Source organism: Sapajus apella, unplaced genomic scaffold (genome assembly GCF_009761245.1).
Source record: "Sapajus apella isolate SASKATOON/1434 unplaced genomic scaffold, GSC_monkey_1.0 scaffold96, whole genome shotgun sequence".
In the NCBI taxonomy this organism is placed as follows: Eukaryota; Metazoa; Chordata; class Mammalia; order Primates; family Cebidae; genus Sapajus; species Sapajus apella.
In genome coordinates this window covers 7,517,425-7,538,422 of record NW_022437036.1, presented here as the reverse complement: position 1 = coordinate 7,538,422, position 20,998 = coordinate 7,517,425, and the positions used below count along the sequence as shown (strand labels likewise).

Sequence of the window (20,998 nt, the reverse complement as noted above, 5' to 3'; positions counted from 1 at the left end):
TGCATTAAGCTTTCTAAGTGAGTGGGATTGGTGTAACGGTCACTGGCCATGGTGCTAACAGCAAATTCTCTTCCCCCTCTACTCCCAGGCACTCCTGGCCAGGGCACTTTATGACAACTGCCCTGACTGCTCCGACGAGCTGGCTTTCAGCAGAGGGGACATCCTGACCATTCTGGAGCAACAGGTGCCAGAAAGCGAGGGCTGGTGGAAGTGTTTGCTCCATGGGAGACAAGGTCTGGCCCCTGCCAACCGCCTCCAAATCCTCACGGAGGTCGCTGCAGATAGGCTACGCCCCCCATTCCTGAGAGGCCTGGAAGAAACTCCTGCCAGCTCAGAGGAGACCTATCAGGTGCCCACTCTACCCCGCCCTCCCACTCCAGGCCCTGTTTATGAGCAGATGAGGAGTTGGGTGGAGGGGCCCCAGCCCCCAGCTGCGCAAGTCTACGAATTCCCTGACCCTCCCACCAGCGCCAGAATCATCTGTGAAAAGACTCTCAGCTTTCCAAAACAGGTATGCACATTTCCAACAACTAGACATGGGTTGAGGGTTGTGGAAACACCCAGGTCCTAACCACGCCTTGAGTCATGGGTGTCCTTCAAATCAAATGCGCAAAATGGGAGCCCAGATTGCTGGAGCCACCATTCCTGGCCTAAAGCATCCGTTTTTAAAAAACAGAGGAAAAAGAGCATTCATTAAATGTGAAATGGGCCAGGCTCGGTGGCTCATTCCTGTAATCCCAGCACTTTGGGAGGCCAAGGCAGGAGGATCGTTCGAGCCTAGGAGTTTGAGACTAGCTGGGGCAACATAGTGAGAACTCATCTCTGATAATAATAATAAGAAGAAGCAAATAATTAGGCGTGGTGGCAGGCACCTATAGCCCCATCTACTCAGGAGGCTGTGGCAAGAGGAACCTCTGAGCCCAGGAGATTGAAGCTGCAGAGAGCTATTACTATGGCGTCTCCCTGCACTCCAGCCTGGGTGACTGACCAGGACCCTGTCTTTAGAAATAATAAAACAAATGCAGAATGAAAACTTCTTTTTTAATAAGGAAAATAATTAAAGGAAAGAAGGAGAAAAATAATTCACTGTTTCCCCCAAAGCCCTGGCCTTCATGAGGTACAGAGCAGATGTGCACAGGCCTGAGTCGCTGCAGGTACTTCCAGCCATCAGGTGCTTTGCTTTCAGCTCCATGACACATCCCACCCAGCCACAGCTCTGGCAGAGATCTTGGCAAGGTCTGTGTGCATGGAAAGGCCACTCTCCCCAAAGCATGTGCTGCTGTGGGGGCCCCAGGAATGGGCCCCTCCGCATTCAGGCCTTCTCCATATCAACTTCCAAAGTTGTCTTCAAACAGGAAAGGGTTGATTTCTCAGAAGATTTTGAATACTTTGCATTTTCGAACTCCCTGGGCTATAAGACATAGAACCAGACAGTTGTTAAAAAGAACAGCTGCCATGCACACACGCTCCCTACAAACACCAGCAGGAAACTGGTGGAACGTTCTGAAGTAGTCAACGAGGTGGACCCTAACTCTCTTTTCTGGAACAACTGGCCCCAGTCTAGGCCCGGCATGCTCAGCTGCTGTCCGAGCAGCTGACTCAGAGCAGGGCTTTGGTAAGGTTTCTTCTAAGAACAAATGACATTAGCTGAAGTTAGTTTGAATTTCTTCCAAAGCCATGAAAAGGAAAAACAAAAAAATCAATAGCAATTCCTTCCTCTCTGTGAAAGAAAAACAGATGCAATGTTCTCTGTTAACCAGAGGACACCTGAAGAGCAGTAACAATCAGTTAAGGATTTTCTGATCCACAGAAAAGGCTGGCATCTCCCCCCTCCTCATGCCCCTCAATACAGTGCCAGGCTCCTGCAAGGTGCTCAGTAAATATCAGTTGCGTGAACAAAATTGACCATACACAACATATGGTTTCAGAAACGTGGAGTCCACTGTCAACTGCTAGATTGACATCCGTGTGAAAGGAAAGATGAGTTTACTTTAACTTTGAAATTTAACTTTGAAAACGGATCCGGGCATTAGCAATGAGATCTGTCCTTGATGTTAAGTGCATCAACAATTTGAGCCCTTGCTTGTGCAGGCTGTGGCTAACAACAGAAACCACAAGGAAATTCAGGGGGGGCCCTTTAACCACTGACCCGGGTTCTTGAGGTGGCCACAGTAAAACACCCGGGGGAGTTTCCTGCCCTGTTTCCCTTCCTTAAGCTCCCTCCATGTCTGCCCCACCTGTAAGTTACACGTTTGCTCCTTTCCTTCCCTATTTATTTACCTTTTTTTTTCTTTTTAACCCACAGTCTCGCTCTGTCACCCAGGCTGGAGTGTAGGCACTGCAACCTCTGCCTCCTGGGTTCAAGAGATTCTGATGCCTCAGCCTCCCAAGTAGCTGGCATTACAGGCTCCTGCCACCAAGCCCGGCTAATTTTTTTTTTCTTGTATTTTTAGTAGAGAAGGGTTTTGCCATGTTGCCCAGGCTCGTCTCAAACTCCTGACCTCAGGTGATCCGCCCACCTCGGCCACCCAAAGTGCTGGGATTACAGGCATGAGCCACCAAACTAGTGGCTCAGAGTTGCCTGGTCTATCAACAGCCACTTCCACTTGAAATGTAGTTTCTGGGCAGTTTTAGCCTCAGGGCTAATGGCTAGACGACAGGGGCAGGGAGGAGATGCCTGCCTTTTCTGTGGATCAGAAAATCCTTAACTGATTGTTAACTGCTCTTCAAGTTCTTCTAGCTGTCCCAGAAGCCAAGTGAGATGGCATTCCTGGCTTGTAAGTCACAGACCACATCTCTTGCTAAGAGACCCCAAGCACAAAGCAGGCAAGAAATTAAAAAATATTTTTGTTTTTTGAGACGGAGTTTTGTTCTTGTCGCCCAGGCTAGAATGCAGTGGCGTGATCTCGGCTTACTGCAACCTCCGCTTCCTGGCTTCAAGGGGTCCTCCTGCCTCAGCCTCCTGAGTAGCTGGGACTGCGGGCACGCGCAACAGTTAGAACTGTTTGCCGATGGCGACTTCACAGGCTTGGAACACAGCCTTTGCCAGTCATTTCATGGACTGTTTTTAAAATCTGTGTTGACAGTCTGTACGCTAAGAGTGGCCCAAAATTAACATTCGTCAACGTGGAAATATGTCATTTTTCTTAAGCTGTCCTAAGAGAGGTATCTATGTGTCAGAATCAGACATCTCTATAGCTGGACGAGCTCTCTGCATATCTTTAGATTAGAACAAGTCTTCATTTTACAGATGAGGACATCAATTCCCAGGGAGGTGAAATTGCTCATGCAGAGTCACACAGCTGATGAAGCATGACTTCCATCACCCCCCAAACAGAGCCCTTATTCCTTGATCTTCCTTCACCTGACTCTGTGGCTGACATCATCCTTTCCAATGAACACTTTATTGAAATCTCACCTACAGATGCTACGTAACAGCTCTAACTTATATCCAGACCTAGAAACAACAAAGCTAGCAGACCAGGAGCCCCCAGTGCCCTCTCTCTCTCACTTCCGCACCAGGGTAGCCACTATCTGGAGCTTTGTTTTACTTTTTATTCCAACTTCCTTAATATAATGTGCTGGCCTAATTTTAAAAAACCACACACATAAAGAACATATTTGATTTCAGTTTATATTCAGAAGGGCCTCTTTGGTATTTCAAGAGAAAAGGGCCAGATTTCCTGGTGAAATTGCTCTTGGACCCACTAGTTCCTAAACTGGAATTTCCTTCTGTCTCCCTAAACCTTTGGAAACCGCATTTCTCAAACATGTTCCTTAACTGATCACCACACTGGACCTACGTTTTCCAAGAAGCACTGGGCATTTTTGAGCTGGCTTCCTTCCATCTGAAATGTCAGACCCAGGAAAGTCCCTTTGCTCTGCGGAGGTGCTCTTATAGGCATAGCGGACCCCAAAGTCAGCCATCAGAATAAAACGGGCCTGAACTCTTAGGGGAAGAATGGGCCTTGGGACAGCATTTGGAAACAGTCTGCGGTAGGAGAAAGCTTGGTGTGTTCAAATAAGTGAGAGCTGGGAGGGAGGAGATACAGACATGACAGCCAATGGTCAGAGACACTCACTCAGGGTCCCTCGGCATGGCTGCTACGTAGCCTGTCTGGGCTGGTGAGAAGCTTGGATTTCTGGCCGGACACGGTGGCTCATGCCTGTAATCTTTGCACGTTGGGAGGCCGAGGCAGACGGATCACTTGAGGTCAGGAGTTCAAAACCATCCTGGCCAACATGGTGAAATTCCGTCTCTATTAAAAATAAAAAAAAGTAGCAGGATGTGGTGGCAGGCACCTGTAATCCAAGCTACTCAGGAGCCTGAGGCAGGAGAATCACTTGAACCTGGGAGGCAGAGGTTGCAGTGAGCCAAGATGGCACCATTACACTCCAGCCTGGGTGGCAGAGCAAGACTGTCTCCAAAAAAAAAAAAAAAAAAAACCAAAAACAAAACTTGGATTTCATTTCATTCAAAATGTAATGAGAAACCGCTGACGGGCTTGTCCACCTAGACCAATCAGCCTGAGACCACTGAGAACAAAATCAATTCATTAAATGTAGAGAGGAAGATCGAAGAGCAGAGGAACCACGGGGCAGCTCGCAAACAGGAAAAGGCAGCGTAATGATGAGATGGGGAAAGGTGGGGTTTAGGCGAAATCTAAGCCAAGGTGTGCCTTGAGAGGCTCTGTGCACAACAGGGCAGCATGCAGGCTGGACGTGGCCGCCCTCTCCTTGGGAACCACGAAGCGGAGATAGAGGGGAGTGCTGGGCCCGGAAACTCCTGTCCGAAGTACCACATGAGGGCCTGGGGATCGAGGCTGCTTCTCCGTCAATGACTCAGATCCCACACGCAGGAGTGGAATGTTTCATTCTTACTGATAGCACTTTGGAGAGCTGTGTTTCGAGAGCCTAGGATTTTAGGGAACAAAGTTTCTCAGGGAGTAAGAAAGCAGTCATCACTCAATGAAGGGGGCTGTTTTGACATGTGACAGCTGCAGCGTGTCCTTGGAAGAAATGTTCATTCTGTTTGCATTGCAGCTGCTTTATCTGCATCCTTGAGTCTAGCCAGATGAATGGTGGGGCAGATTTTTACACTGTGTGCTAATGTTTACCATCCAAGCTGTGCACATCCGTTCACCAAAAACCAACAGATAAACCTGGCACGTACCACATGCCATCCCCAGTACTGCGTCCTGGGGACACCGTGATGGGTGGAGGGACCCTGACCCAGTCCTCAGAAACTGCCCCTCCACCTGCATTTCCCTTCGCCACCTCCCCACTGCGAATATTGAAACCCTAACCAGCCCCTGAGCCTACTTGGAAAGCCCCCTACTCAGCGACAGCTCCTTGGGACCCCGGTGAGAAATACATTCTCCCTGACCAAGACTCCAGAGCGTCACCCTGTCATCTCTTCCGGGTCCCGTGTTGCTTCCCAGCCTGTGTCCTTGGTGTGCTCAGACCTCATTTCCCTCTTAGGCGTTAAGCCGCCGGCAGACAGCATCCTCTACTCTAGAGGAAATTGCCCATTCCTCGGCCCCTCCTAGAGATGTTCTAGTTCAGGAGGTCTGAATGGGAGCCTTGGCAGCTGTAGTCTTTTTTTTTTTTTTTTTTTTTTTGAGACAGAGTCTCGCTCTGTCACCCGGCTAGAGTGCAGTGGCGGGATCTCGGCTCACTACAACCTCCGCCTCCCGGGTTCAAGCAATTCTCCTGCCTCAGCCTCCTGAGTAGCTGGGACTGCAGGTACGTACCACCACATCCAGCTAATTTTTTTGTATTTTTAGTAGAGACGGGGTTTCACCATGTTGGCCAGGATGGTCTTGATCTCTTGACCTCGTGATCCACCCGCCTCGTCCTCCCAAAGTGCTGGGATTACAGGTGTGAGACACCGTGTCTGGCCAGCAGCTGTATTCTTTTAAAGTTTTTTAGGTGACTCGGACCCTGGCTGGGTTCAGAAGCTTCTCTGTGGCAATCAGTGTGATACCCACCACTGAGCCGACAACATTGAGCTCTAAAGGATTAAGTTGAATCTGAAGTTCCTGTGCACAGACCCAGGCTCCATGGCTGAGACCACGTTTCCCAAAATGGCTTGAGCAATAACTGGCCAAGTGCGCTCAATCAAATATAAATCAGATTCTCAATCCCACCCTTTGTAGGACAAAATGAAAACTCCTTAACTGACTGCTCCCTGTTAACCTTTCCCACCCCGTCTCCCCCTCCTCTCCCTCACCCCTCTCCATCACTTTCACATGGCCAGGTCCTCTTCCGCCTCCCACTGCTGCCAGGAAAAGCCGCCAGCTGCAGTTCATCTGCTCACCTCCTGTGTCCCTGTCTCAGCCCAGGTGGCGAGTCCTGAGGCAGCTCCCAGCCTCAGTTTCCTCCCACACCTTGTTAGTCCCTACCTTTTATCCGTACAGTCCCTCTGCCTGTCGCGTGCACGTCTGCAGCCTCAGCCTAGCTAGATGAATGCAGATGAATAACCCAGTATCAGAGTCACAGCCTCCTGGTCCCTAGAGAACATTAGAATCACCTGGTAAGCTTTTTAACAGCGCCGGTTCCCAGGCCCCCCTCAATACCCAGAGACTCCATCCAACCGGCGTGGGCCCAGGCATCTGCATGTTAACCTGCTTCCGGTGAACTTCCCAGGTGAGGCAGACGTAGGGCACCTGGGTCCCCCGTGAGGCAGGCTGCCCCCACCAGGAGCCTCCCACCTGCACCCTGCTATTCTCAGTCTTGAGAGTGAAAAGCCTGCATCAGGGGTGCCGGGTGACGCCCTCAACATGCCCACCCAGCTGTCTCTGCTTTTGGAGAGATGACTTTGAACCCGATTGTGATCCTCAGAGTGACATTTCCTTTCCCTCTGCTCTCCTCCTTTCTCTCCAAGGCCATCCTCACGCTTCCCAGACCTGCCCGAGCCTCGCTGCCGACTCTGCCTTCCCAGGTGTATGATGTGCCTACCCAGCACCGGGGCCCTGGGGCCCTGAAGGTGAGCCTTGTTCAGGGACCCCGCACCACCCGGACCTCTGCGCCCAGAGTCTGGGGTTCTTGGCATCATGCCCACAATGCATTTCAGCATTGCCATGGGAGGCCAGGGGCTCAGTCCTCTCAGTCTCCGGAATACACATCACCACTCAGAGGCCAACTTTACAAACTCCTTTTTACCCTTGGAGTCCAGGCCTGCTCTGGAAAACATTATGACTACTTGAGTTCTGAATATTTTGAAATTTTTACTTTTCATTTAGAATAGATTTTTTCTTTTTCTCTTTGAGATGGAGTCTTGCTATGTTGACCAGGCTAGTCTCGAACTCCTAGCCTCAAGCCATCCTCCCATCTCAGCCTCCCAAAGTGCTGGGATTACAGGCGTAAGCCACTGCAGCCAGCCATCATTTATAATAGATATTTAATATATGTGTGTGTACATACACATATACACACACTTTTTTTTTTGAGACATAGTCTTGCTCTGTTGCCAGGCTGGCGTGCAGTGGCACAATCTTGGCTTACTGCAACCTCTGCCTCCTGGGTTCAAGCGATTCTTCTGCCTCAGCCTCCTGAGTAGCTGAGACCACAGATGTGTGCCACCATGCCCAGCTAATTTTTGTATCTTTTTAGTAGAGATGGGGTTTCACCATGTTGGCCAGGATGGTCTCGATCTTTTGACCTCGTGATCTGCCCACCTTGGCCTCCCAAAGTGCTGGGATTACAGGCGTGAGCCACCTCGCCCGGCCTACACACACATTTTTTAAAAAATAATATTTTGAAGGACGTGCACCACAGTCTCAACATGGATTATCACTGATTATCTCAACATTGATTATCTCTGGGGGAAGAAATTTTAGTTGTTTCTTTTTTAACTTGCTTGTATGTAAGTGGAACATCAAATTTGTAAGACATGCCTCATGTGATCAAAAAATAGCTTCGCTTCTTTCTTAGCCCAGAAGAAACTGCTCTGTGGTGGCATCCTCCCTGCCCAGATCAGTAGCTCCTAACTTCCCTTGTATGTGAAAGCATCTGAGACCGTTGGCCATCCTGGTGCCTGTGCCCCAAGCCCAGAGACTGTTGAATCAGGTCTAGGTGGGGCCCACACAGCAGGATGTTTAAAAGCTCTCAGGTGATTCTCCTGTGCAAGCCAGGCTTGAGAACCACAGTTCCAGCCTAAATAAAATTCCAACCAGGCTCTGTGACTTCTTGGTCACTCATGGGTAACAAGTCATTTTAGGCTGGGCACAGCAGCTCCTGTAATCCCAGCACTTTGGGAGGCCAAGGCAAGAGGATCACCTGAGGTCAGGAGTTCGAGACCAGCCTGGCCAACATGGCGAAACCTCTGTCTCTACTAAAAATACAAAAACTAGCTGGGCATGGTGGTGCATGCCTGTAGTTCCAGCTACTAGGGAGGCTGAGGCAGGAGAATCACTTGAACCTGGGAAGTGGAGGTTGCAATGAGCCAAGATCGTACCACTGCACTCCAGCCTGGGTGACAGAACAAGACTCTGTCTGAAAAAAATAAAAATTAAAAAAAGTTTTTAAATGTCACTTTAGCCTCCCCAGGCTCAGTTGAGGAATTTACTTGTCCAGGCAATAATCCAACTTTCTAGTTAATTTAAAGCCAAAGCTCCCGCTGCCCGGCTTGACCTGCTTGCTCCAGGAATTGTCTGGGCTCTCTGCTGGTTCACCATTGCAGGTTTCTATCCCTTCTCACTCACTGGGTGGTCTGACTCCTGCAGAGCCTCAAGAGGCAGGCAGGGAGAGGGGTGTGAGGGAGAAAGGCCCCGGTTCTGTTGGCGGGGTGCTGAAGCAGTGGCCAGTGGGGCAAGTGGATTCTTTCTCTCCCGGGCATTCCTGTAAGTGCCATGTCCTCTGACCACACCTCCTACCCCTCACCCCCTTGCTGAGCATCTTTAACCGGAAGTCCCTCCAGGTGGACAAATGCATCTCCTCTGGCTGGTGGCTCCTCCCTTAGCTCTGGGGCAGGCAGTTCATCTCCAGCCACACCCTCCTGAGAGTCCCTGAGCCATTCCTCCCTGGCTCTTGCTCCAGCTTGTGTGATCCATGCCGGGTCCATGACAAACACACAAACCCCCTTTGCCATGATAGACTGCAGGAGCACAGGCACTTGCCATGGGCGCAAAAGTTATCAATGAAAACACACTTGTACGACTCACTTCACTCCCCTTGTTCTAATCCCAGCCCCACTAGATGTGTCTTTATGTAAAAATCTGACCTGTTGTTCACCATGATTTTTCTGCATTATGATTTTCTTAAATATTGCATTTAAAATAGTATTTACCTTGGTGACCAAGTTTTTTGATGCCCTCTTAATGCTGTGCCCAAGTCAAGTGCTTTGCTCTCCTCCCGGGTCCTGGCCTGAGAACTGGCCATCACAGAATGGTGCCATTCTGCATTTTGTCCTCAGCCTCTCTCTATTCACCTTTCCCAAGCAAGAGTCAGCCCCCATCCACTGTAATCCCAAACTCAGCGGACATAAGTCAAGTCATTGAATGATCCCATGGGAGCACCTGACGGTTTGCTTTTGGGGAGTGAAAGGCAACCCCTGCTGCACCCCACCCCATTTCCAGCTGAGGAGAACCCTCAGGAGACTCACAGCCCAACTCTCTCTAAAGAAGCCCCTTCCAACGTCCAGCTGTTTCTCTCTTTCTTTGAAAAACCTGTTTTGGTGCTCTCTTGCCTTGCTTTGGAATTTGTCACCAGCTGTTTCTCTCTTTCTTTGAAAAACCTGTTTTGGTGCTCTCTTGCCTTGCTTTGGAATTTGTCACCTGTTTTTTGTATCGTGATATATATGTTTTTAAATTATTGTACGCATTACATGTATAATATCATATAGATATATCTCAAGCCACTGAAGGAGTTTGAGCAGGGTAGTGACAATCAGATTTTTTTTTTTTTTTTTTTTTTTTTTTTTTTGAGGCAGAGTCTTGGTCTTTCACCAGGCTGGAGTGCAGGGGCACAATGTCCGCTCACTGCAACCTCCATCTCCTGGATTAAAGCAATTCCCCTGCCTCAGCATCCTGAGTAGCTGGGACTACAGGCGTGCGCCACCACACCCTGCTAGTTTTTTGTATTTTTTTTTAATAGAGACAGGGTTTCACCGTGGCCAGGATGGTCTCAATCTCCTGACCTCATGATCCACCCGCCTCGGCCTCCCAAAGTGCTAGGATTACCGGTGTGAGCCACTGCACCCGGCCTGACAATCAGATTTCTAAGAAGCACAGTGCCAGCTGGGCGTGGTGGCTCAAGCCTGTAATCCCAGCACTTTGGGAGGCCGAGGTGGGTGGATCACGAGGTCAGGAGTTCGAGACCAGCCTGGCCAAGATGTTGAAACCCCGCCTCTACTAAAAATACAAAAATTAACTGGGCTCTGTGGCACGCACCTGTAATCCCAGCTACTCAGGAGGATGAGTCAAGAGAATCGCTTGAACCTGGGAGGCAGAGATTGCAGTGAGCTGAGATTGTGCCATTGCACTCCAGCAGAATGAGGCGCCCCCTCAAAAAAAAAAAAAAAAAGCAGCACAGTGCCTGGCACTTAGGACCTTGGTAAGACACACGTTTATTAAATGAGTCGCTCATACCCTGTTTTTATTACTCTCGTGATGTGAAGTGTCATCCGGCACATCACGAGAGCAATAAAATGGTCCTTAGTAGGACGCATTAAATATTTGCAGAATAATTATGACTGATAAACACAGGAAAATTTCTACTGAGAAAAACAAGAAAGAAAACAGACATATTAGGTCTCAATCTCATTTATCCTCTGACTTAATTTTAAGATGAACTCGGCTGGGTGCAGAGGTGTGGTGGCTCACACCAATAATCCCAGCACTTTGGGAAGCCAAAGGGGCAGATCACTTGAGGTCAGGAGTTCGAGACCAACCTGGCCAACATAGTGAAACCCCATTTCTACTAAAAATACAAAAAATTAGCTGGGTGTGGCGGTGCGTGCCTATAATCCCAGCTACTCGGGAGACTGAGACAGGAGAATCACTTGAACCTGGGAGGTGGAGGTTGCAGTGAGCCGAGATTGCACCACTGCACTCAAGCCTGGGTGACAGAGCAAGACTGTCTCAAACAAAAGGGAGGGGGACTAACTCAAAGAAGACAAACTACCCTTTTTAACTTAGGCAGCTGCAGTTGATGCTCTGTTGTCCCCCCCTCCACCTTTGGTTGAGAAGTCTCTTTTTAAAGCATAAAGTCCATTGTTTAATGTATATACCCTGTTACAGGAAAAACTTGGGACTGTAACATCCCCTGTACTGCCCTAAACAAGGAAGGTGGGGGACCCCTCACCTAGATTTCCACCGTTAGTACCATAATCAAGAGCACCAAAACGTCTTCAGGACTTTGTGTCTTCCTTTGGAAAAAACACTCGTATTGGGAGAGTTTGTGATGTGTAGCCATTAGGAAAGAAACATTCAAGTTGTCTGCATTTGTGGTCTTTCCCAGGAGCCAGAGAAGCCGCAGTTATACGACATACCAGCCAGCCGCAAGAAGGCAGGACTCCATCCCCCAGCCGGCCAAGCAAGTGTAAGTGCAAAGAGGTGCTAAGGTGCAGTGTTACGAGCAACAAAAATCCTCTCAGAAATGTTATTAGCTTGGATCCAGGTATGGTGGCTCGAGCCTGTAATCCCAACACTTTGGGAGGCTGAGGCAAGTGGATCACCTGAGGTCAGGAGTTCGAGCCCAGCCTGGCCAACATGGTGAAACCCCATCTCTATAAAAATACAAATATTGGCCAGGTGTGGTGGTGAGCACCTGTAATCTCAGCAATTTGAGAGGCTGAGGTGGGCAGATCACTTGAGGTCAGGAGTTTAATACCAGCCTGGCCAACATGGTGAAACTCTGTCTCTACTAAAATACAAAAATTTTAAAAATATATTATTAGCTTGGTCAAAAATTAGAATGCAAATTCCTCATAACAGAGACCTATTGCATTTGAGGTAAAACCTCTCATTGCGCTTGTGTTCAGGAATAGGACTAATTATGTGGTTTGGGATAAGTCATTTAACATCTCTGTTTTTATGGGTTGGGAGTATTAAGTGAGGTAATCCTGCAAAGGACCTAGGATAGGGCCTGGCACAGAGCAAAAGTTATATAATGGCTTCTTATTATGCCAGACCTCAGGGACACGCTGTGATACAGTACACTTTTATCTGTACTGGGGGAAAGACTTTATTTGAAATCTGTGTAATCCATGTTTATAATATGATTCTACCATGTGTCCCACAGACACGCTTACATCCAAGGTCATTACGGAATATCTTACAAGAAGACTGGCATTTCAGCCGAGTCGGGGGATGCATAGGAGTTTGGTGGATGGAAAAGAAAGGGTTGCAAGGGCATTTAGAGCAGAGTAACCAGTTTGGGCAAAGTGAAATACAGGAACATGAGTCAGTGTTCTGAGTTCAGGGCAAAGTAAGCAGCTTGGGTGGCTGGACTCGTAAGCAGGTTGTGGCAGACTAGGGGGTAGGCATGGTGGAAGTGGAAAGAAACGAGGCTCAAAAGAATTAGTGAAGGACCTTGAGTGGTGACAGAAATGAGTAGCCACTGAAGGAACTTGAGCAGGGGAGTGAGGATGAGATTTAAACGAGGCATTCACACCCTCTTTTGAAAGCTACTAACCCGGGCCACTGTGTGTGGTTCTTTCACAGGTGCAGGGTGTTCCCCTGATATCAGCAACTACCTTAAGAAGAGGTGGCTACAGTACATTACCAAATCCTCAGAAGTCAGAATGGATTTATGACACTCCAGGAAAGACCAGCATCAGAAAGACGTCTCTCACCAGCTTTGCGGAAGAATCAGGGCCCCACGCTATCCCCAGCTCCAGCTCTACTTTCCACAGTCCTCCAAGTGGCAGAGCCAGGTCCCTCACTCCACAACTGAACAACAGGGTGCCTATGCAGAAAAAACTCAGTGTTCCAGAAATTTCTTCTTACGGCTTTCTCACACCCAGAGACACATTTCCTTTGGATACAGATGTCAGCTACAAGGTTCCTTCAAGCTTTCTGATGCCCCGAGTGGAACAGCAGAACACCAAGCCCAACATTTATGACATCCCTAAAGCGATGTCCAGTGTGTCTCAGGCTGGGAAGGAACTGACGAAAATCAATGAGGTGTCAGAGAATTCCACGGGCCATGATTCCTCATGGTTCTCCAGGCGAACCACTTCCCTATCTCCTGAACCCGACAGATTATCAGTTTCCAGTTCTGACAGCAGAGCTAGCGTCGTTTCTTCGTGCTCCACCACATCCACCGACTCCTCCTCCAGCTCTTCCTCTGAGGAGTCAGCAAAGGAGCTCTTCTTGGACCTGGACATGGCCAAGGAGACAGCGATGGCTTTGCAGCACAAGGTGGTCAGCTCCGTTGCTGGCCTGATGCTCTTTGTCAGTAGGAAGTGGAGATTCCGAGACTATCTGGAGGCCAACATTGATGCAATCCACAGAGCCACTGATCACATAGAAGAATCTGTAAGAGAATTTCTGGATTTTGCCCGAGGAGTCCATGGGACTGCCTATAACCTCACTGACAGTCACCTTCAGAACAGAATTCGGGACCAGATGCAGACAATCTCCAACTCCTACCGCATCCTGCTTGAAACAAAGGAAAGCTTGGACAATCGCCAATGGCCTCTGGAAGTTCTTGTGACTGACAATGTCCAGAACAGCCCAGATGACCTTGAGAGGTTTGTCATGGTGGCACGGATGCTTCCAGAAGACATCAAGAGGTTTGCCTCCATTGTCATTGCCAATGGAAGGCTCCTTTTTAAGCAGAACTGTGAAAAGGATGAGACTGTTCAGTTGACCCCAAATGCAGAATTTAAGTGTAAAAAATGCATCCAACCTCCCCAAAGAGAAACTGAATCATACCAAAACAGTATCCTTTCCACTAAGCAAAGGGAAAACGAGCACTCTTCTGAACTATTAAAGAAAAATAGAGCAAATATCTGTGGACAGGTGAGTTCAGAATTCCAAGTGATCGAAAACAAGTCTTCAATTATTACCTGGATTAGTTGCCATGAAGATGCTGAGACTCTTTTGATAATATATAGGCTTTGGGGAGACTCTCGTTCCATTTTCTAGAAAATAAAATTTATGAAAGCAAAATTCTTGATGAAATCTTATTAACAAGTCAGACAAAGATAGGTCAGCATAGGCAGATAGGTCATTTTATTTGGATTTCTTCTGAAAACTTTTGGGGTTCAAGTTTACCATGATATTAGAATTAAAAAGGATTTTTAAAGTTTCGTAAAAATCTGTTCCTTGAATAGATATTTAAAACCTCGCCACCAAATCTCCTTGCATTTTTGAAATTTATAAACTGAGTCATTGTCAGTGTGTTTCTTAGCAATGGAAGAGGAAGTAGAAACATTATTTTAAATCGCTCATGGTCTGATCAGCCTCCAGACTTTAGCTCCTCTTAGAAATACTTTTCTGAGACTTGGTGTGGTGGCTCATGCCTGTAATTCCAACACTTTGGGAGGCCAACGCAGGAGGATCCCTTGAGGCAGGTAAGACCAGTCTGGGCAACATAGTGAGATCCCAGCTGTACAAAAAAAATTTTTAAATATCCAGGTGTGGTGGCTCATGCACTTGGGAGGCTGAGTCAGGGGATCCCTTGAGACCACAAATTTGTGGTTACAGTGAGCTATGATGGTGCCACTGCACTCCAGCCTGGGTGACAGAGGGAAAGCTTGTCTCTAAAAAAAGAAAAGAAAAAAAAAAGAGAAAGAGGTGGAGCGTGGTGGCTCACACCTGTAAACCCAGCACTTTGGGGTGTTGAGGCAAGCAGATCACTTGAGGTCAGGAGCTCGAGACCAGCTACTCCGGAGGCTGAGGCAGGAGATTGCTTGAATCTAGGAGGCGGAGCTTGCAGTGAGCCAAAGCTGCACCACTGCACTCTAGCCTGGACAACAGAGCAAGACTTTGTCTCAAGAAAAAAAAAAAAAGACTTTTCTGGATGAGTTCAGGCATTATAGAATGAGATGCCTTAGTTCAGGGATTTACGAGGCCTACCAATCACTTGGGGGCTGTGTCAAGGAGATAATTTCCTGCTTTCAGCCCCAACCTTTGTGTTCTGCTGAAATGCCTGGTGGTGTAGGAGCTTTAACGCGTTCTAGAAATGTGGATGTTTAAAATTTACATACGCATATATATAACTTGAAACAAAGCTGTGTGGGTCATTATATCAGGCCATGTTTATAGGCAAAATTCAGCCTTTAGGCTGCCAAAGTCTCCTTTGGTTGAGAAAAGGAATCAGTAGGCAGAGCCATCAACAGAAAATATGAGGAAGAATGCTCAGGTCTTAAAGTGAGCTTAAACAGTTACACAGTAGTGTAAAAAACCACTCACTTTGGTAATTTGAAGGGATTTTCTTTTTCAGACGTTGCTTAACTTAGAAGAGAAAGAGAAACCTATGTTGGAACAAACGTTAGATGAAAACAAAGACTTAGGAATCCCGGTAAGCTATAGCACTCACTCTAAAACTTCTGGTTCATGCGCTTTATTGCTAGATTATGTCTCATCATGATACGGATAGCTCAGCATGACAGCCGTGATCCACATGGGTGCAAGTTCATTTTTGTGATTCTTTGTTCTTTATTTTAGCAAGAGAATCCTGGAGACCACTGAGTCTGATGAACAAACCCCAGGGAATGGAAAGTGAAGCATTAGCTGTTAGCAAAATGACCCTAGGTGCTCTGCAAGGCTGCTGTGGGTGGCACTGACAGGGCTGAACAGGACTGACTCACATCCTCTTCGACATTCTGTTTCAATGTTTCTGATTCCAACAGCAAATCTTCCTTTGGGGCTTGTATATCCCCAACACCTCTTTGACACTTGATGTTCTTCCTTTTTTTAAAAAAAAAAAAATCAAAGATGTTATCATTGTGCTTATTTTTATTGGTTTCCTTCTATTTGTGGTAAATGACAGTGGAAAGAGTACAACTTGTAAAGGTTGGAAGGGTCATCTCTGAGTAACTGAAGCTTGGGAAACTTACCTAGGTTATAGGGCAGACGCCGTAGAGGGTGGAAGGAAAGCAGAGATGGCCAATGATTAGGATGAGGTCCTGTACCTTCTCAGAGGCAAACTAGGACAAGAACCCAGGCCTCTTGACGCTCAGCTCTCCAAACGCTCGTCTTTGGGCCTGCCATATTGCTGACAGTCATGCTATTTTGTTCCACACTAAATATGCCTTAGACTAGTGGTTCTCAAACTTGAGTGTGTCACAATCACCTATGACGTTTGTTAAAACTCACATGGCTGCCTGGGCGTGGTGGCTCATGCCTGTAATCCCAGCAATTTGGAGGCTTAGGTGGGTGGATCACCTGAGGTTACGAGTTTGAGACCACCCTGGCCAACATGGTGAAACCCCGTCTCTACTAAAAATATGAAAAATTCGCCGGGCATGATGGCGGGAGCCTGTAGTCCCAGCTGCTCAGAAGGCTGAGACAGGAGAATTGCTTGAACTCGGGAAGTGGAGGTTGCAGTGAGCCAAGATCGCATCATTGCACTCCAGCCTGGGTAACAAGAGCAAGACACGATCTCAAGAAAACAAACAAACAAACTGGCATGGCTGGGCCTCACTCTCAGAGTTTTTGATCTGGTAGGTCTGGGGTGGAGCATAATAATGTGCATTTCTAGCAAGTTTGCAGGCGATGTTGATGCTTCCGGTCAAAGGACCACACTTAGAAAACCCCCGCTTTAGAGTGACTTCTCAGTGGCAGCCCAGGGCACCGTTGACCATTGGGTGGACAGTTCTCCATTGCGTGGGATGAACTCTTCAGCATCCCAGAACCTGCCCACCCACTGCCTACAGAAGTCCCTAGTCAATGTGATAACCAAAACTATCTCCACACATTTCCAGCACCCCAAGTTAAGAATCGTAGCACATTTTTAACCTACCTACAGTTAATATATTTTCACTTAAAATGCTCATAATCTGATGTCTACCTCTACCTCATTACTTCTCGTTATTTCTAAGCTCTTCTTTTTTTTTTTTTTTGAGATGGAGTCTCACTCTATCACCCAGGTGTGAGTAGAGTGGTGTGATCTAGGCTAATTGCAACCTCTGCCTCACAGGTTCAGGTGATTCTCCTGCCTCAGCCTCCCAAGCAGCTGAGACTACAGACGCATGCCACCACACCTGGCTAATTTTTGCATTTTTAGTAGAGACAGGGTTTCACCATGTTGGCAAGGTGTATCTCGAACTCCTGACCTCGAGTGACCCTCCCACCTCGGCCTCCCAAAGTGCTGGGATTACTGCACCCCCTACCTTTTTGTGTTTTCTTTGCGGCAGGGTTTTGCTGTGTTTCCTGGGCTGGAGTGAAGTGGCAACATGATGGTTCCTTGCAGCTTCCACCTCCCAGGCTCAATTGATCCTCCCACCGCAGGCTCCTGAGTAGCTGGGACTACAGGCTCATACCACCATCCCTGGCTAATTTTTGTTTCGTTTTTGGTAGAGACTAGCTTGTTGCCAAAGCTAGTCGTGAACTCCTAGGGTTAAGCTATCCTCCTGCCTTGGCCTCCCAAAGTGCTGGGATTACAGGTGTGGGTCCCTGCACCTGACCTGCTTCATTCTTATACTCCCTGCTTCCACAGAGTCCATCTGAACTGGCATTTCAGTCTTTCCTTCCCTTGCAATTACAAAGACAATCATTGTTTTCATTTTCCAAATATGCAGTTCTAATCATGAATGTGCTTCTTCAAAGTATACCTTCCTCCTCCTTGTCTAATTCCCCTCCAGCCCCTGGAAACGTACTCCACTTCTGAAAAAATCAGTTCTATATCGTATCTGTCTGAATGCTTCCAGGGTGTGGATTTTGGGATAATAGGTAAATGTGAGCGTATGAAGTTTAATGGAATGAAAGTAAGTTTCAAACGCAGAGCTCCAGGTCTCTAATTTGCTAATGGAATGGCCCCAGGCAGCCTTTTCTCTAAGCTTCACCTTTCAGTTGCTACCTGGAGTTGTGACCACTAAGTTAGGTACTGAAATCTTTCAAGAGTATATAGGATTTGGGGCGATGTTGGTTCTATTTTCCAGAAAATAAAATTCATGAATGTAAAATTTTGATGAAACCTTATTAGGAAATGTTTTAATATTAAGGCAAAAAATAAAATAAAAAATAATATTAAGGCAGATAGGTCAGGGTATTTGATTTCTTCTGGAAATTTTGAAGATTCTGGTATACCTCTATATTGAAACCAGAGAGGATTTTTAAATGTTTTTGAATCTGTTCTTTGAGAAAATTTTAAATCTCACCAACAAGTTTTCCTGCATTGTTAAAGTTATAAATTTAGCTGGGCACAGTGGCTCACACTGGTACTCCCAGCACTTTAGGAGGCTGAGGTGGGTGGATCATTTGAGGTCAGGAGTTCGAAACCAGCCTGGCCAACATGGTGAAACCCCATCTCTAGTTAAAATACAAAAATTAGCCAGGTGTGGTCGTGGGTGCCTGTAATCCCAGCTACTCGGGAGGCTGATGCAGGAGAATCGCTTGAACCCAGAAGGCAGAAGTTGCAGTGAGCTGAGATTGCACTACTGCCCTCCAGCCTGGGAGACAGAGCAAGAATGTCTCAAAAAAAAAGTTATAAATATAGTAACTGCCAATGTGTTTCTTAAAATGGGTTTCTTATGGCTGGTTTATTGAGGTGACTGAATGAAATTATATATGAATGTATTATAATATGATATAAGATTATATATTTTATATGTTACAGTGCTCTGAAAACATCAACATTAATTTGTTAGATAACTGCTGCAGTATTGGGCTTCCCAAACAAAACCATGCTTTTTTTAAAAAAATAAAATAAAAAGTCTTGCAAATCCAGCCAAAACAGGAAAGGGCAGACAGCCACAGCCCAATGATTAAATCTCTTATCTATTTTCGTCCCTCCCTTCTTTAGAATCCTGGCCTTCTTATACCCCAGCCTTCAAGTCAACAGGCTCCTGAGAAGAAACCCCACCTGTCTGAACACTGCCGGCTCTACTTTGGGGCACTCTTCAAAGCCATCAGTGCATTTCTCAGCAGCCTCGGCAGCAGCCAGCCCCCGGATATCCTGATCACTCAGAGCAAGCTGGTCATTACAGTGGGACAGAAGCTGGTGGACACGCTGTGCAAGGAAACTCAGGAGAGAGACGTGCGCAATGAGATCCTCCACAGCAGCAGTCACCTCTGCAGCCTGCTCAAGGATGTAGCGCTGGCCACGAAGAACGCGGTGCTCCAGTACCCCAGCCCTGCAGCGCTGGGGCACCTGCAGGCAAAGGCCGAGAAGCTGGAGCAACACACACGGCAGTTCAGAGGGACATTAGGATGAGGACATTCTACCTCCCTTCCTCCTCTGTAGCTTCACACCCACAACTGTGCAACTCTGTTCTATGGGAAAAGCCAGCCAGGGCATACACTGATGAGCTGAAACAGACCTGGTCCCCAAAGCTGGTAGGACCAAGTGGCTAAGCAACCCCAGGGCATTGACTGACCCCACAGGGGGTCAGGAAAGAGAGTCAGGTATGAGGTAAAGACATTGTGAGGTTTAGCACATGTGGGCTATGCAGTATTAGCTTGAAATGACATTGTGGAAATAATATTTTATATTGATTAAATGTGTGCATGATTTTGTTTGTTTTGAGATGGAATCTTGCTCTGTAACACAGGCTGCAGTGCAGTGGCCCGATCTCAGCTCACTGCAACCTCCACCTTCTGGGTTGAAGCAATTCTCCTGTCTCAGCCTCCCAAGTAGCTGGGACTACAGGTGTGCGATCCCACAGCCAGCTAATTTTTGTATTTTTTTTTAATGAAAAGTCTCACATATTTATTATTAAACCCAGCCAACCAATGTGTTCATACCAGACTCAGAAAAAATATATTCCTAATAAAATATGTCCAACTCTCCAGGTAGTGGTGATATTTTCAGCTTGATATGGTAACATGATTGTGACCCTCAGCCAGCATAAACGTGTGTGCCATCTCATGTGCAATTCCTATAGGCCCAGCTTGGTTCTTCTCCAATGTCTCCTTTTGGAGTTGTACCTGATTTTATGACCAGTTTTCATCTGAATCCATTGGGGCGTAGGGTGATTTTACTTTTGTTTCTTGGTCAGGAATCATTTAATCCTGAAAGTCTTGGTAAGAAGACATGGTAAGAAGTGGAATCAAGCACACACCACGATGACAGAGAAAGGAAGACCTAATTTTTGTATTTTTAATAGAGATGGGGTTTCACCATGTTAGCCAGGCTGGTCTGGAACTCTCAGTGACCTCAGGTGACCCACCCAACTTGGCCTCCCAAAGTGCTGGGATTACAGGCGTGAGCCACCATGCCTGATGTGTGTGTGTTTTAAATTCACTCATTTAACACTTATTTATTGGATGCCTACTACATGCCAAGTTCCAGGTGCTAGAGACACAGCAGTGTATCAGAGGCCTTGCCCTCTTGAAACTTACAATCTAGTGGGAGTCAGACAGTAAAGTGCTGAAGAAACACAAACATAGTATAGCAGGTACCAGGAAAAAAGTAAGTAGGGGAAGCACAAGAGAACTTATTTTCAAATGGTTAATTTTTGTTGCATCCATTAGAAAATATAGTAAGTTTTTTTGTTGTTGTTTTGAATTGAATTAATTCTGTGAGATTGGTACAAATTATGTATGTGTCTTGTACCCATAAATATATATTTTTGCTATGTTATTTTAACCTAGTTAAAGATACATATATTTACAACATAAGGTGATCTGTTGGGTTCTCTATTAATTTATTTCATATAGTACAGATTCTGTGTTGATAAATTCTACTGCTGAGTTTGAAAAATTTTACATTTTGTCTCAAATCTGTTACAATTTATATTGGTTGGTGCAAAAGCAATTGCGGTTTTGGCCATGGAAAGTAATGGCCAAAACCGCAATTGCTTTTGCACCACCCTAATACTATTAAATATAATCATGACTTTAAACATCATTTGCAGAATTCTATTTTTTTTTTTTTTTGGAAAAGT

General features: G+C 46.8%; 1 protein-coding gene across 2 annotated transcripts in view; it reads left to right on the top strand.

The window, feature by feature from the left end:
* The window catches only part of CASS4 (Cas scaffold protein family member 4), a 47,679-nt gene extending 27,973 nt beyond the window's left edge, over nucleotides 1-19,706 (top strand). For both annotated transcript variants that reach the window (XM_032257221.1, XM_032257222.1), the window contains exons 2-7: nucleotides 89-511; nucleotides 6,887-6,988; nucleotides 11,461-11,541; nucleotides 12,666-13,967; nucleotides 15,394-15,471; nucleotides 18,916-19,706. In XM_032257221.1, coding sequence (XP_032113112.1) covers nucleotides 89-511; nucleotides 6,887-6,988; nucleotides 11,461-11,541; nucleotides 12,666-13,967; nucleotides 15,394-15,471; nucleotides 18,916-19,326 — 2,397 coding nt within the window. In that variant the 3' untranslated portion in view covers nucleotides 19,327-19,706. The remainder of the gene's footprint in view (nucleotides 1-88; nucleotides 512-6,886; nucleotides 6,989-11,460; nucleotides 11,542-12,665; nucleotides 13,968-15,393; nucleotides 15,472-18,915) is intronic.
* The last annotated feature ends 1,292 nt before the right edge of the window (nucleotides 19,707-20,998 follow it).